General features: G+C 42.9%; 2 protein-coding genes across 2 annotated transcripts in view; one reads left to right on the forward strand and one right to left on the reverse strand.

Annotated features, from left to right (window-relative positions):
• Positions 1 to 9,292, forward strand: part of dok7b (docking protein 7b) — a 27,477-nt gene extending 18,185 nt beyond the window's left edge. The window contains exons 7-15 of the mRNA XM_076295862.1: positions 1,528 to 2,483; positions 3,620 to 3,694; positions 4,662 to 4,716; positions 4,902 to 4,987; positions 6,055 to 6,127; positions 6,407 to 6,475; positions 6,662 to 6,742; positions 7,547 to 7,717; positions 8,021 to 9,292. Of these exons, the coding sequence (XP_076151977.1) occupies positions 1,528 to 2,483; positions 3,620 to 3,694; positions 4,662 to 4,716; positions 4,902 to 4,987; positions 6,055 to 6,127; positions 6,407 to 6,475; positions 6,662 to 6,742; positions 7,547 to 7,717; positions 8,021 to 8,157 (1,703 nt within the window). The 3' untranslated portion in view covers positions 8,158 to 9,292. The remainder of the gene's footprint in view (positions 1 to 1,527; positions 2,484 to 3,619; positions 3,695 to 4,661; positions 4,717 to 4,901; positions 4,988 to 6,054; positions 6,128 to 6,406; positions 6,476 to 6,661; positions 6,743 to 7,546; positions 7,718 to 8,020) is intronic.
• A 1,392-nt stretch (positions 9,293 to 10,684) lies between these two features.
• On the reverse strand, positions 10,685 to 14,599 carry lrpap1 (low density lipoprotein receptor-related protein associated protein 1). The gene is made up of 8 exons (XM_076294245.1): positions 14,338 to 14,599; positions 13,873 to 14,017; positions 13,585 to 13,715; positions 13,321 to 13,441; positions 12,529 to 12,687; positions 12,231 to 12,313; positions 11,599 to 11,775; positions 10,685 to 11,297 (listed from the first exon to the last, which is right to left on the reverse strand). Exons 1-8 carry the CDS (start codon positions 14,509 to 14,511, stop codon positions 11,229 to 11,231), a joined length of 1,059 nt encoding a protein of 352 aa, XP_076150360.1. The 5' UTR covers positions 14,512 to 14,599; the 3' UTR covers positions 10,685 to 11,228.
• Between the last annotated feature and the right edge of the window lie 357 nt (positions 14,600 to 14,956).

Below are 14,956 nucleotides of genomic sequence, written 5' to 3' on the forward strand. Positions count from 1 at the left end.
AAAATGTCGAATTTCACTTTTTCGCATAATTCGACAGTATACAGTCTACACTTTCATATTGTGAACAAATGTCACGGATAAACATACGTTTTCACTGTTAAACCCTGACTTTATTTAGGTGAACACCAGTCATTCCCTTTGTCCACGCCGCTATAAGGTTTTACGGTAGGCTAGAGCTCAAATTTACTCATTAGGCTACTCATTACTCGTTACTCAATGTGTCAGCTCTATATCCTTCTTGGCAGATGTAACCGAATATGAATATGAAAGACTTGCCTTTCAGGGCACGAACGATCAAAAGCACGAACTTTTAGAAATATCCTGGCGTCATTTTAGGGACCAGGATAAGTTTTCCATTGGCGCATTTTAAAAGTAGCCTATACACAATCTGTGTACACAGAACTTCCTCTCCCCTTACTTTCCCCGAAGTACATTAATTATGTTCTATAGTGACACCTTATGACCGTCCCAGGTAGTTTTTACAGTCTATGGTATTAACTAGGAGGCACTGCACGGTTGATGAAACTGCACATAGTCAGTCATCCGCTTCAAGGTCACGCTACCTTAAGGCTAATCATAGCTGTGCCCTCACACTATCGCACGTGACAATTTACTTAAAAAGGTGATTTTCTCTTCTCTCTCTCTCTCTTCTGGCGTATCGTGACAGGAGAACCATGCCAACTTTGGATGCAGTTATCTTAGCCATACTTTTTGCAATACCCTCGATATCGTTGGAAAGCATAGTTTATGGTCGTTCATGTGAGCACCATAACTTAATTTTGTAAATTTTACCAAAGCGACTGGTTTTGCTTTGCAGGGTCACATATTGTTATATCTGACTGTTATATCCAGTTAATAATTCATTAGTACACTATCTGAAGCTATCTGATGGATTATTGGACTGGATACACCAGATACCAGGTTTTGAGCAGCAGAGTACATTTGATTTGGTTTTCAGTTGACAGTATGTAGGTTCAGGTTTTTTGTCTTTTAGTAAATATGTTCAGATTGTGTAAAACATGAAAAGACTGGTATGATGATATCCCATGATGATGCACTCACTGATTATTTTCTGAGTTTAAGTTTTACATGTTATTATTTCCTGAGTGGGACTGAAGGATGCAGACACACACAAATACAAACCATTCTAGAAAGATGACCTTTGCCTTGTGTATCAGTTCTCCAGGTGTTGACCTGAGCAGTGAATCTGTATGGGAAAGGGAGGCTTAAGCATTTAAGCATGGCATTTTTGCTGACTGTTATTGTCATGTCCATAGTAAAAATCATCATTTTTACAATTCATCATTTAATTGCACATTCTACTTGGAAATCAACTGTACAAAGCCTGTGCCTTCGTCGCATGGGTAACTAATGTTGGTTTAATTTAAGAAGTGAAGTAGACCTGTAAAAGTGGAAGGTCACTCTAGTCCCTGTGGACAGCTTGATAGTGTGTCCTTGCTTGTGTCCTGTGTATCTGTGGCTGTTTGTTTACCTTATTTCGAGCTTATGCCGCGTTTCTGCTGCCAGCGTCCACCTGCAGCTACAGTACGTCTACAGCGGGGGATGACTGCAGCATGTCCAGCTCCTCCTCGGAGGCCAGCCACTCCGACACCAGCCTGGGCAGCCGCCTGACCCTCTGGCCCGAGTCGTCCAAGCGGCCCCCGACGCCCCTGACCGGCGCCGTGTCCTCCAGCGTGACGGCGTCCCGCACCTCCACGGCCACCTCCAGGCGCACGTTGACGCCGTCGCTGAGTGCCGAGGAGAGCCTCTACGCGGCGGTCATGGGCGGCGCAGGCGGCGCGATCCTCCGGCCTTCCTCGTCCGCCTCCTCGTTGAAGCTGGGCCGCGGGCGCGGGCTGAGGGACGCTGGACGCCAGGGCTCCACGGACAGTGGCATCGCCACCACGGGCAGCCACTCGTCCTACTCCGGAAGCTTCTCCTCGTGCACGGGCAGCCTGGACATGGCGGCGGTCGAAGCCGAGGAGTTCGGCTCCCTGCTCAGCCTGCCCCCCTCGGCCTCCGTGTCCAGCCTCCTCGGCCCAGTCGGGGTGTCCGGCACGAGAGCCAGCATGGAGCTCAGCTCCTCCTCCTCCTCCTCCTCCTGCTCCTGCTCCGTCTCCACGGGGACCACACCCACCCCCTGGGCTCACGCTAGCAGCTCGGAGTACCAGGTGCCCCCCGTGGCCAGAGACCAAGAACTGCCAACGCCGCCACCAACACCGCAGCTCCCGTTCTACGACACCCCGAGACGCATCCTGCCCCCGAGCTCGCTGACCAAGGACTGGACTGGCCTCTGCGGGGCCGCTGGGGGTCAGGATCTAGGCACAGGGCTGCGTGAGGCTCAGGCTGAGGCGGGTCCTCTGGGCCACGAGGGGGGCAGTACGTCCACGCTGGCCTGGGCAGGCCTTCCCAAAGGCTTTCCGGTCCCTCCCCAAGCAGGCTTACCGAGCCCAAACACCTGCCCAGTGTGTAGAGGCACAAAGGTGAGCTAGTCCTCAACACCTCACCCACAGCATAACATCATAACATCTCTCTCACCATACAACACAGTCATCAGGGGTTTACACCTGGAACATTCAAACTTTTCTCCATGCTGAACAATAACTGGACAGTCAATGCAGTAGCAGAATTGAAGTTCAACTTAATTAGCAACTTGCTCTAATTGACCTTGTCATCACACCTCACATTGTTAATGCCTCCTATGACACCAGCAATGCCACGCCTGCCTCTGCCTCTCTGACTGCTCCATAGCTGTCAACATTGAGCATTGGAAATAAGGGAGATATTTTTGCAGCCAAAATACGGGACAAATTCAACGTTCGTCTTTCTGTTGCTATCTCTCTGCTAAAAGCAAGAATTCAGACTACAAAATTGCTAAATGAGGTGTGAAGCTAGGTCTAACAGGACTTACAGATTGGCGGCAAAATTGTGCTCTCACAACAACCACGTCGTTATCTTAAATAGGCTAATGTCATCTAAGGTCGCCTTCAAGCAAGCAAAATGATGATTTAAAAACATCTGTTTCGCTGGAAGGGCAAGGGGGTAGCAACAGGACAACAGTACAGAGACTAACAGGTCCAGTGGCAGGATTCATGACAGTATTAAAATGCGGGATATTTTACGGGAAGATATTAAGACGGGAAGACAGAACCTGGAAAAAACGTTAGGGTTGACAGCTATGGACTGTGGAAAGTGACTGTGAAAAACAAATTAAAAAGACATTATGAATATAAGTTAATTATAAAGTAATGAAAAGGGTGTTATCAAAATGAAGCCGTTAAAGTTGCATTTGTCTCCAAGCTATGAAGCTTTGTGTAATTTTCAAGATTTGTTAGAATAATATAAATACAAGTGAATTGAAATGAATAGATCAATTGGCAGGGGATGCCGACGATGAAAAATAATGAGACAAGACACGACAATTGGGATTTTCAGACACCATTCTCCCTGCTCTGCTTCCTCTTATCCGCCTGATGAGCCATCACTCCCCTCTGTGTTATTGCTTTCATTGTCTTAAGGCCCAGATCTTCTTGTCTTTGTAGCTGTTGTCCTCATCAGATAGGCAATCCCTTCTCTGCAGTCAGTGTTAAACAAACACGCTATTTTTTACCCCACCCAGTGCAGCCACTTTTTTGATACTACCTACATCACTCAAGAGCAATGCGTGTCAGCTAGGAGGAAGTGTTCCACACAGGTAAGAGCTCCATTGGGAAACTGTGTGCAGTCGCCTGGTCTTTTGGCATAACAATGAGCCTCATGCAGGAACAACACAAATAAATATGACATGAAATATAATACTAAATATGACATTATATTACTACTGTGATGCATTCTGTTTTGTTATATCAATCATACTGTTGTTACTCCATTTATGCATAACCATAACCTTTTGGGTCCAGTTTCACACTAAGATCTAAATTATAGTTCATCTGCTATCGCTCAGACAAACTTGGCAAGTATAAGAAGGGTTGTCTTTGCTTTGGATGAAAGTGTCCTCTAAGATGCCATAACCGTAAACTATTTGAAAGTGAGATGAAAAATGCCTCCATATAAAAATGTTCCTGCATGATGTCCAAACAGCTTCACTCAGAAACTATACTGTTGCATTTACTCGAAGATGTTTGTTTTTGTCGTCTTCTTATGCATGTCAAACTAATGTAATGTATTCTATGGAGTGTATAGAAAGTGTTTTTGCACAAGACCATTGACCAAGTAATTGATAATTTACCAGTGATTAGGAGGATTAGTATGGGGTCATTTTGTCAATTTACTTATTATAGAATAGCTTTATTTGATAAACCTATAGTAGTGAAAGGAAATCTTTCAAATGGAAATCAGTATTTAAAAGACGAGGGAACTGGACTGATGATGTGGTTTAGACCATTTTTTGCATCAGCAGATATCAAATGTCAAATCACACTGCATCACATCAGTCTTGGATACTCCACACGACCAAAATAATAAAGAAAATCAAGAAATGAAAAGATCATTTTCATAAATGCCACAGTCCATTGCTCTTGTGGTGCAGTTACAAAGCAAACCATGAAAGACCACACAACTCCATGAGTGTTTCCTTCTGAACATCCTCCGCACTGTAAACGAGTATAGCCTACCAGGATTGTCACTAAAAAACACATGGCCGTGTCCTATACCCAACACAGGGAACAGACTCTATGCAACATGGTGGACTACCTGCACCTGCACCATCGTTTCCTGGTGAGTGTTTCAAATCAAAGCTACTTCTAGCCTTCGCTAAAAAGGTCTTCATTGAACATAAATAAATGGTTGATAAATAAATGTGTTATTATGGCTTTCACAAAGGGGGATGACTGAAAGCCCAGGGGCAAATGGTGACAGTGTTCTCTGAGGTGTTTATTGAGTTTCTATTTTCCCCTCACCAGAAAGGAGTCCAAGTCAAATGTCCGCTGTTTGTCCCTCAGCTGTTGAGCATATGAAAGAGCCTGAAATGGTTCCAGGAACCCCGGAGGTAAAGTGATTACAGTTGATTACAGTTTGTTTTTTCAATATTAAAGCAGCAGTATAGACTTTTATTAAACAAACAAACAAAACTATCACTTTGACTAGTGAAAATGCATATGTAAACCTTACACACACCAACAAGAGGACAGTTGACACTGACAGAAGAGTTGTATTTAAGTGATATAGCTGGAAAAGTGCACGTTTCCACTGGGTTGTCCTAGAGTGGGCTTAGCTTAGACCGCTAGTTGGAATGACAGATGTGTTGTGCTGCGTTTTTTTGTGACCATATACAGCCAGTGCATATGGAAAGTATTCACAGTGCTTCACTTTTTATTATGTTTCAGACTCATCTTAAAATGGATTCAATTATTTTTTTTCTCATCAATCTACAAACAATACTCCAACACACTCACAACTGGTCTCTTCCACAAACACCGTTGGAAATTGTGGCCAAATAGTTCAGTCTTTGTTTCATCAGACCAGAAGGTTTTACTTCTGATGGTCTAAGAGTCGTTGCGGTGCTTTTTGGCAAACTCCTGGCAAAAAAATGGCCTCCATCTGTCCATTCTACCATAAAGGCCTGATTGGTGGAGTGCTGCACTGATGTTTGTCCTTCTTTATGCTTCTCTCATCTTCTCAAAGGAACTCTGGATCTCATTCATAGTGACCATTGGGTCCTTGGTTACCTGTCAGATGTGTGTTGGAGTATTGTCATGGGTGTTGGAGGATTGTGTGTAGATTGATGAGAGGAAAAAAAATTGAATCCATTTTAAGATGAGCCTGAAACATAACGAAATGTGTAAAAAGTGAAGCGCTGTGAATATTTTCCGTATGCACTGTATCAGAAACTTACTTCTGAGGACAGCACCAGTACTAAAGGGTTGGATCTGGATAATATGCACCCTTGTGTATTAAATAAAAATAGACCTTTAGCAAAATTCCATGGGTGATACTCCTGTCAGTGCTTTTTCTCTGATATCTTTGTCTCTCAAAGAGATGGTTTGAATTACAGAAATACATGCCGATCCTCTTCTGGCAAGGCTTCACTCATAATAATGTGTTCTTTCTTGGTAGTTTGAAGAAAGAGGCCGGTATGAACTGATGGGCACCTACGCTCAGCTGCAGAGGATCTCTCGAGACACGGAAGGTATGTGGGAACACACATCTTTCTATCTCCATGCCAATAGAGAAAGGACACTAGATACTGTGCGTCTCTTTTCCTCTCTGCTCCATCCCTCCCCCCATTCTTTACTTTCCCCTTTTCTCTCCTCTCTCTTCCTCTCATCACATGCTCATCTGCTTTTCTCTCATGTCACCTTTGTCACTGCTGCAGAGATAACAGAAAAGTTGCTAGCGCCTCCTCTCATTCTGCCCTCCTCCTCTCATCCCCTCTTTCTCTCTTCTCCTCTCCCCTCCTTCCTCACAGCCAGCTTGCTGGTGAAACCTCCATTTTTCATCGGCTCCCCGAGGCTTCTTCGGCAGGCATCTGTGTGCGGTAAGGACAGCTCTGAGCAGGGGGGAAATTGGACTCATAATTAGCACGTTGTAGGAGGAAGTCCGAACGATCTATACCTTTCATTATCTTTCTTTATGGAGGTGCCTGGAGAAAGGCTGAGTGAAAGCATGTGTTCCCCTGCCAAGTATGTCAATGCTAATGCATTTGTTCATATCACCTCCTCAGCGGAGGCAAAGGAGAACTACGAGCGGATGGCCTTAACCTCCGAGGCACAGCGTAGGAGTGACCTTCCATCTGGAGACGTTGGTGCGTTGTGAATTTAAATCACTCACAGACTATATTAACCTGAATGCCCAGAGCTAGACACTATGTTGATTTAATGTGTGTACATTGTGAACATTTCTGATGTTTAGACTTAAAATGTGCACCTTTACATGGTTCTGTGGATAAAAGTCATAAATGCACTTCAGAGTATGTGTCTCTGCCTCACACTAATAGTGTTAGTACATTCATTACCATAGATATAGTCATGTAATGATACATTTACAGCTAACATTGTGATATTACACACACACACATACACGCACACACACAGACACTCACACGCATACACACACACACACGCAGACACACACAGACACACACACACACACACACACACGCACGCACACACACACACACACACACACACACACACACACACACACACACACACACACACACACACACACACACACACACACACACACACACACACACACACACACACACACACACACACACACACACACACACACAAATTGTTTGTGAGGCATCTACAGATAGACACTTACCGGTAATTCCACAAGTTATTTTATGACTGTAGCAAATCTTTTGATGCAAAACTGACACCACTCAGTCTTCAGTCTGTGGTATTACTGTGAAAGGATCTGCTACAAAGTGAGGACAGCTGTAATAAGTATATTCATGAATGTAAGTGTTGCAGAAGGGGTGCAATGTTCTATTTCCTTGGGTTAGGGTCTGGGTTAGGGTTAGAGTCTAGGTTAGGGTTAGGGCTGCACACACTCGCCACTGTGTTCCCCATAAAGGTGACTCTAATCTTTATTGTAGGTGCAGCACTGCCATCTCCAGTAGATGCCACCCGAATGCCACCATCAGACCGGTTTCTTGGGGACGGCGTCAACTACGTGAACATCCCCATCAGCCCAACGTCCAAGAGGCAGCTTCACTACATGGAACTGGACCTGCAGGACCTCCAGGAGCCCACTGCTGCAGTCAGGGGTAACAGCCCTGTCTCCTTTCAGTCATAGTGGACACACTCACCCACTGTCACTCATTGTCCATTCACCACTGCTTTACTCCTTTCCGGTCATTACATGTATGGTGGCATATTAAATTGGTACCATTCTTAATGTCATCACATTGGTTACCACAAGTATATTGATGCAGATCAACACACTAAGTGAGGCGAGACACACTGGAGCACAATTGGTTGTTTGTACGGTTTGGTCTCTGCAACCTTTTGCTTTCTGTCTGTTGTCTGTCTGTTGGCATTTAACAGATGATGTGTATGCCTTCTGACAGGAGGGGGCTCCACTAAATATGCCCAGATTGACATCGCTGCCATGGAGGCTGCACAGAGAGTGGGTGCACAGCACGCACTAGGACGAGAAGAACGCTTCCAGGAACTAGAGCAGAGGAAGAAAGGGACAAAGAACTGAGACACACACACACGCACCCACATACACTCACGCACGCGCACACACACACACACACACACACACGCACACACACACACACACACACTCACTCAAACGGTTCCTCCAACATTCAGCACTGTCTCTACTGGTCTGATTAGTAGTAGATCCCTAGACACACTGCCTTCAGGCTGGCGGTGCTGTTGGGAGATACAGAGATAGAAATGTGTGTAGCTTATTAGAGCCTAATCAATTGCAATTTGCTCATAAAAGAAAAAAGGTAGATAGACATATTTACAGGGCAAAATGTGCATAAATGCATAAAAAAAAGCATGAGTTTTGATGACGATAAAGAATCTTCCATCTACATAAAGAATCTACATGTACATTTTAACACTAATTGTGAGGAAAATGTTACACATTTAAGAGATGTTCTCTATTAGTGAAGTTTTTTAAGAGCTGTGAACAACCTTAGGTAGCCACTGGACATATTTTTACGCGGTAGTGGTCTGCTGATGAGTTAATAATGACTAGCTTTCCGAGGGAAACTGAAGGCACTGAAGTGCATGTATTAAAATTACCACAAGGCCTGAGCGCAGCCTTCAAATTAAAGATGCTAAAGAACGGCGGAGAGACATGCAAGACCTTTTATGCTGCTGTGATCTCTTCAATCACCTGAGCTTTCCAAGACTCATTTTAGCCTTAAGCGCTGTTTTTACATACAACTTTTTATACAATCACGTCTGTACTTTACAGAGACAAACAATCCAATGGTGTAGAAGATTATGTAGTATGCCTGTGAGTATGTGTGAAGGGTCGAGGATTATAATATTATTCATACCTTTTGTACAGTGAACATAGACAGCATTGTCATATACTGTATGCAGTTGCATGGACTGAAACAATACTCGTTTATATAAAAAAAATACCAATATTAATGTTTCAAAGTGTGTGCTGGAACCTGTATCTATCTTTTAGGCCATAAATTCCAATGTTTATAGTTATTATTTATAGGATTGAAAGATTGCATTACATGGATGAACGAGCAGTGTCTATGTGAGGAAGGAACATAAACCGCATAGACTGAATGCTTTTTAGGTGACCAATTCCGACTTGGACATTTGATTGGTGCAGAACTGTGTACAGTTAACTATACAAGCTGTATATTTACCTTATATTCTCACAAAATATTTTTATTGTATTAAAGATTATTTAGCTATAACCATTGTATAAGTGTTGTGTTTTAGTATGTACCAACCACTAAATTAATCACAATAAATACATTTTAGTCTGTATACAAAAGACATTCACATTTGTAGAGATTTCAAGGAAACTGCCGCTGTAACTCTCAGAAGTCATTTCAGCAGTCACAGGAAATATTCTGTCATATTCTGGCCTAAGAGATTGTGTCAAGGACAGCCCAAAGCCCCTACAATCAATGGAAATACATTTGGTATTCTAGTTCCCACACATTCCACTGTTGGTCATGTACCTTTTCAGAATTATGAACAGGTAAAGCAGTAGTCATGACAACTCCTTCTGGGCAGTGTTGTCAGGCATTAGAACTGATTGTATCTGTCAACCTTCTTGACCAGGGACTAGTTGTCCATCAGTCACCAAGACTGCTAGTGAACGGGGCCGAGAGATTCAGGGAAAACTGCCTCAATCAGCACGAGCCGGATTTCATCATTGAGACTCCAAACACACTGCCAAGTCTGCTGATGCTGATCAAAAGCAGGACTGGGAATGCACAGGACTGAGTCCACTTCAGAGTCCACCATGGGGCCTAAAACTCACCACCTGCATGGACTAGCAAACTCTGTGAACTGGAGGAAGGGATTTGTTTTTTTATAACAACTAATAACCAATAATAACAAAATGCACCCCTACATGTCGGTGCAGTGATAGCTGTCAAGCCAGAAAAGAAAAATGGACCAGTATTCACGTTATAACAATTTAGCATGTCCTGTTTTAGCAGGATACTCATGTCATTACAACATATAAACCTGTCATGTTATTAAGCTATTAACTTCATAATTAATCATCATAAAATAACATATTTGCTATGTATTTGACCACAAATTACAGTAGGCTAGCACATAACAGATCTTCTTAGTTTAGGTCTGCAATTCGTCTACACTTGAAGTTCCCAATTTCAAGCTCACCTCCGAGGGAAGGTGCTGTGAAAAACAGCACTGGTCTCAGACTGCAAAACCATTAATGGCAGGTAAAATGGCACTGGGCTTAAATAATACATCCAAAGGGTGGTTTCAAACAAGCCTGGGTGACTACAAATAAGTCCCATTAATTCCTGATGGAAAAAGGGAACTGCAGCAGCGTGGCCACCTTCTCAATAAATGCCTTTCCCTTACCAGGGTATTTTTTGTACAGGGCCTGAAGAATTGAGTAGTGAGGCACTTCTGTCTAAGCTTATATTCTATTTGAAGACCAAAGGTTTCCTACAGTTAGTTAGTCTAGTCTCTAGAGAAGGAAATGTGTGAGGTAGTTGGCTCATATTTTTTCATTTTTTTTTCAAAGAGCAATCTGAAGATGCACTGTCAACCAATTGGACTGGGGTTTATTGAGTGTACTACAGAGTACATTTTCAGGAAAAATAAAAATAGATGATGAAGACAAAAACAAATCATGTTCTTGGATTTGATCCTGATTTACTTAAAAGTGCAAAAGATGAAATGGACTGGATCTACAAAACAGTGCGAGAAAGATTAAAACTATAAACACTGAACCAACAAGTACCACACAATAGCCATTACAAACAGATCTTTACACAATTTGTACAATCTCTCATGGCCCTTCACAGGTTTGCTCAATATGAATGGGCTAGTAACTTTGAAACATGAAAAAAAAAAAAACACTTTCTGGACAACCTAACAAAGGCACAAGTACATCCTCATGATTTGAACAGTAGCATAACGTCAGAATGATGACTAAACCATAACAGTGAATCATTTCTCTCGAAGTGTGAAGTCTTTACATTTGCAGTGGGCTATTTACACAAAGGTGAAAAATAATTACAGATGGGTAGAAAAAGGCAATTCATTCTGTTGCCATGGACACAGAATACAAAAGAGAGCTCAAAGTTCATTGTGGGGGAGACCGTCACGGGAGATCTTATTGGTCAAGTCCTGCATGTGTTTCTTCATCTGGGGAGAGGAAATAAACCAGGGGTTTAGTGGCAGTTACATACTCAAGAGGGAAAGAAGACCTTGAAACAACCTTACACTTACCCTCTAACTATGAACCTTCCATTACATTGCATTATATTAGTGACAAATATTTGTGCCGTTTTAAAAAATGTTTACATTTCATGCTGACTTCTTCAAAAATTAAGCAACAAAGATTGTTGGGACCCCTGACCAAGTATTGTCCATCTGAGTGTTGTGTGCCCCTCCCTCAGAAAGTGAAAAGTGTAAAGACCCTATGGAGGAACCCAGGTACCCCCACCTTGTAGCCCATCTCCCTGGTCTTCTCAGAGAGGGAGTTGTACTTCTCCTTGTTGCGCAGGATGTGGTCCTGGTCCCCCAGTGCCTCCACGTGCTTCAGCTTCTGGTGCGACAGCTCCAGCTGCTCCTGATAGTGCTGGTGCTTCTCCACCTTGGTCTCAAAGTGCTTCAGCTCCTCCTGGGAAGGTGTGTGTGTGTGTGTGTGTGTGACAATGGAAGGAAACAATGCAAAACAAAGATTAGTTGAAAAGGGTAATGCACAGCGGGAGAAAGACATTGAAAGGGAAATGAAAAAAGATTGTTTTTATTAAACAAAACCTGAGACTTCAAAGCTTTAGTTGAAACCAGAAAAGTAACAAAGACTTTCAAGAACGTAGAATCAAGGTACATTTTCCACTTTCTGTTATCAGTGACTGTTCAGCAAGGAAGCCCCCCCCCCCCCCCCGGTGCACTCTTTCCCAAGTCCTGTTGCTTGGCAACACAACAGTGGTTAACAGTTACCACTAATTCTTACACTCACTAGGTAGACAAAAGCAGAGGGCAAAGTCTGAATTAGGGTCTGACAGAAACTTTGCAATTTCACAGAAAACTCTGCAAAACTCTGGCAAGGTTTAATTAGGCTGTAAAACGCACCTTCAGAGAGTCCAGCTCGTCTTCACTGAGATTTGATCTCCTAGCCATATCCCAGAGCTCAATCACTCTGGGCTCCCGGAACTCTAAGAACAGAGGAACACCATCAGGTGGCACCATGAGGAGGCAAAACAGAACCCAGAACACAGAGAGAGCACAACATGGTGAGAAGAGTCATGTATTTTTCTTTGATCTCATATTCACTGTCAGTGTGAAGTGCTATGTGCTAATACTGTAGACATCATGTTATCACAAACGCCTTCATTTAAATGGAATAAAACCAACAGTAGGTGACCCTCACCACTGTCATCATCACTGAAGCCCTCGTGACTGATCTTGCGCAATCGCTCGAAGCCCTGGTTCAGATCCCTCATCTTCTGTTTCAGCTCGGAGTGCTTCTGATGCACTGCATGCTCCTTCACATCTCCCTCCAGGGGCGAGATCACGTTCTTGTGGATCTCTGGAGACGCAAGACAGAAAAGTGAAATAAAAATGAAGAGATCCTGGAGACCAGGTCATAAATAATGCCTTGACAAGTATGCCATGTCAACATGAGCCAACTACTAGAACAGACAAATGAGAATCACTCAACAAAGAATTGAGGACGTGGTTTCAGGGATTCAGTGGTTGAGGAAGTGGTTTCAGGGCTTTCCTTTCCTTTACACTTGTTTCTGGTGTCAACATGTCTGCCAAAGGTGATGGGAGATTCTGATTTGACTGAGAGGAAGTGTTTGGTGCCTAGTGAGCAGCTGGTGTCTGCATCTCATGGGCTACACTTCTCGAATGAGTGACTGGTGACACTTCCACTGGGGCAATGAGACAGATCTAACCATATCACCCTGGGCAGGGGTCAATCCACAGAAGAGACACCAAAAAGGAACTGTGGACCCAGAATAGCGATCACTGATGCCAACCTTTTAAGCAATTCAGTAAATGTCTAACTCATTCATAACCTCTAGAAAACACAGAATGTAAGAATGATAAACAAACATATCCAAGTAGAAGAGGACAAGTCATAGCAAGTTTGTCATTCGGCAGCAGGTAGCTTGACAGTCACACATGGCATGTCTTTAGCTGAAGTGCTGTAAAGTACCTTCAGTCCTGCTGACGGTATCCATCAGGATGTTGTACTCATGAATCTTGTCCTTGTGATGCTGGAACTCCCTCCGTAAACTTTGGAGCTCATCTTCAGAGAACTTTCCAGATGATTTAGCCTGGGTGATGAATAAAATAGCTTAACAGCAGCGGCCATTAATTGTCTAAGTTAAAAATAAGCAAAACAAAGGACTACATTTACTCAAATTATGCATTCAAATTATTCATGTAACACAGAAAAAAAAGTTGAAAATGAAATTACTTTGTTCCACAGTTTGTCCAGCCTTGGTTCCTCAAATATATCTCCTTCTCTAATGTCATGGTCCTTCAAGTTATTGTTCTCCATTGTCCTGGTGTCTTTTTTACCATCCATCCCATATTTTGCAAGAATTACTGTAGTTAAAAAGGGAAGGAACCAGTGGTTTGACACATTAAATAAATTGAAATGGTTCTTCTTTACTTACATTTTATAAACGTTTCAAGGCTTTACTGGAGGCAAAGGTTTAATTGGCTCATGACATGAATTGTCTAGTCAGAGCAGATCTTCTACCATTAAAATTTCGTCGTAGCTTTGCTTCTCTCTCCCCGTTCTCGTCCAACCCTTCAGCTTTGAGCTTTTTCCATTGAAGCTCGTCCTTCTCCTGGATTTTCAGGTCACTGTGGAGCTCGGCCTGTCGCACGGGTGGCATTTGCATCTAGAGTGGGCGCAATGGAGATTAACATCTCAACGGTTTTACAGTAGCCTACATTTTAAGTTTTAAAATAACATTACCGGGTAGTCAGTTCTAACTAACTTGGCCTAATTGAAGTGTACCTAACAGTGACATGTCAGGCCTCAGTGGCTACATCACTCTACGCCTACTACAGCATGTACATCACTCTACGGCAAGATCCGTTAGTCAAACAGTATGTGCAGCATATTTTGAAACATATCGTTATCTGTATCACTCACGACCAAATTAGAAATTCGTACATAATTTATCATTCAGTAAATACCTGGAATTGTGTTACTCACCCGAACAGCTTTCTCCCAGACTTGATTCAGTTTTGCAATTCGAAATTCCACCGGATTCTTACCATCAACAGATGCCTTCTGCTCATTCACTTCGCGTGAATACTTTCCTCCCAACGCCCCGACACACATGCACAAAACTAACCCCAAGTAGTTCATATTGGTCACAATAACCATCAAAAGCACACAGTCTGTATTTTGCTACAAATCTCAAGGATTCACTTCGCCTATGCTATGAATGTAACAGCATCCAGGAAGCTGGTCAAAAGCGAAACATCACGTGCGGTGCTCCGTCGCTCGAATTGTATTATGGGACATGATGTTTATATATGTGGATGCCTTTTGAAAATGAATTGTAGGGCACACTATAAAACTACAAGTCCAGCAATGCAGCTCATATTAAATTAAACAGCGTAAACAGTCAGAATGCGGTGCGAGCAAATCAAAGTTATCCACGCAGTACATGACTGGGGATTGTAGAATCAGCTCTTTAAACAAATATTGTATCTTTCTGACTGCATTACTGTGTTCATTACACATTGATTGTAGGCAATATAAAAAGGTTCATGTATGGCACGTGTTTTTTTTTTTTGGAGAGAGAACGAATTAATTCTAATGCCAA

The sequence above is a fragment of the Alosa pseudoharengus genome, unplaced genomic scaffold, assembly GCF_046254945.1.
Source record: "Alosa pseudoharengus isolate Yale_2024_CS ecotype anadromous, Long Island Sound unplaced genomic scaffold, YU_APseudo_1.1 YU_APseudo_1.1_scf_2, whole genome shotgun sequence".
NCBI lineage: Eukaryota > Metazoa > Chordata > Actinopteri > Clupeiformes > Clupeidae > Alosa > Alosa pseudoharengus.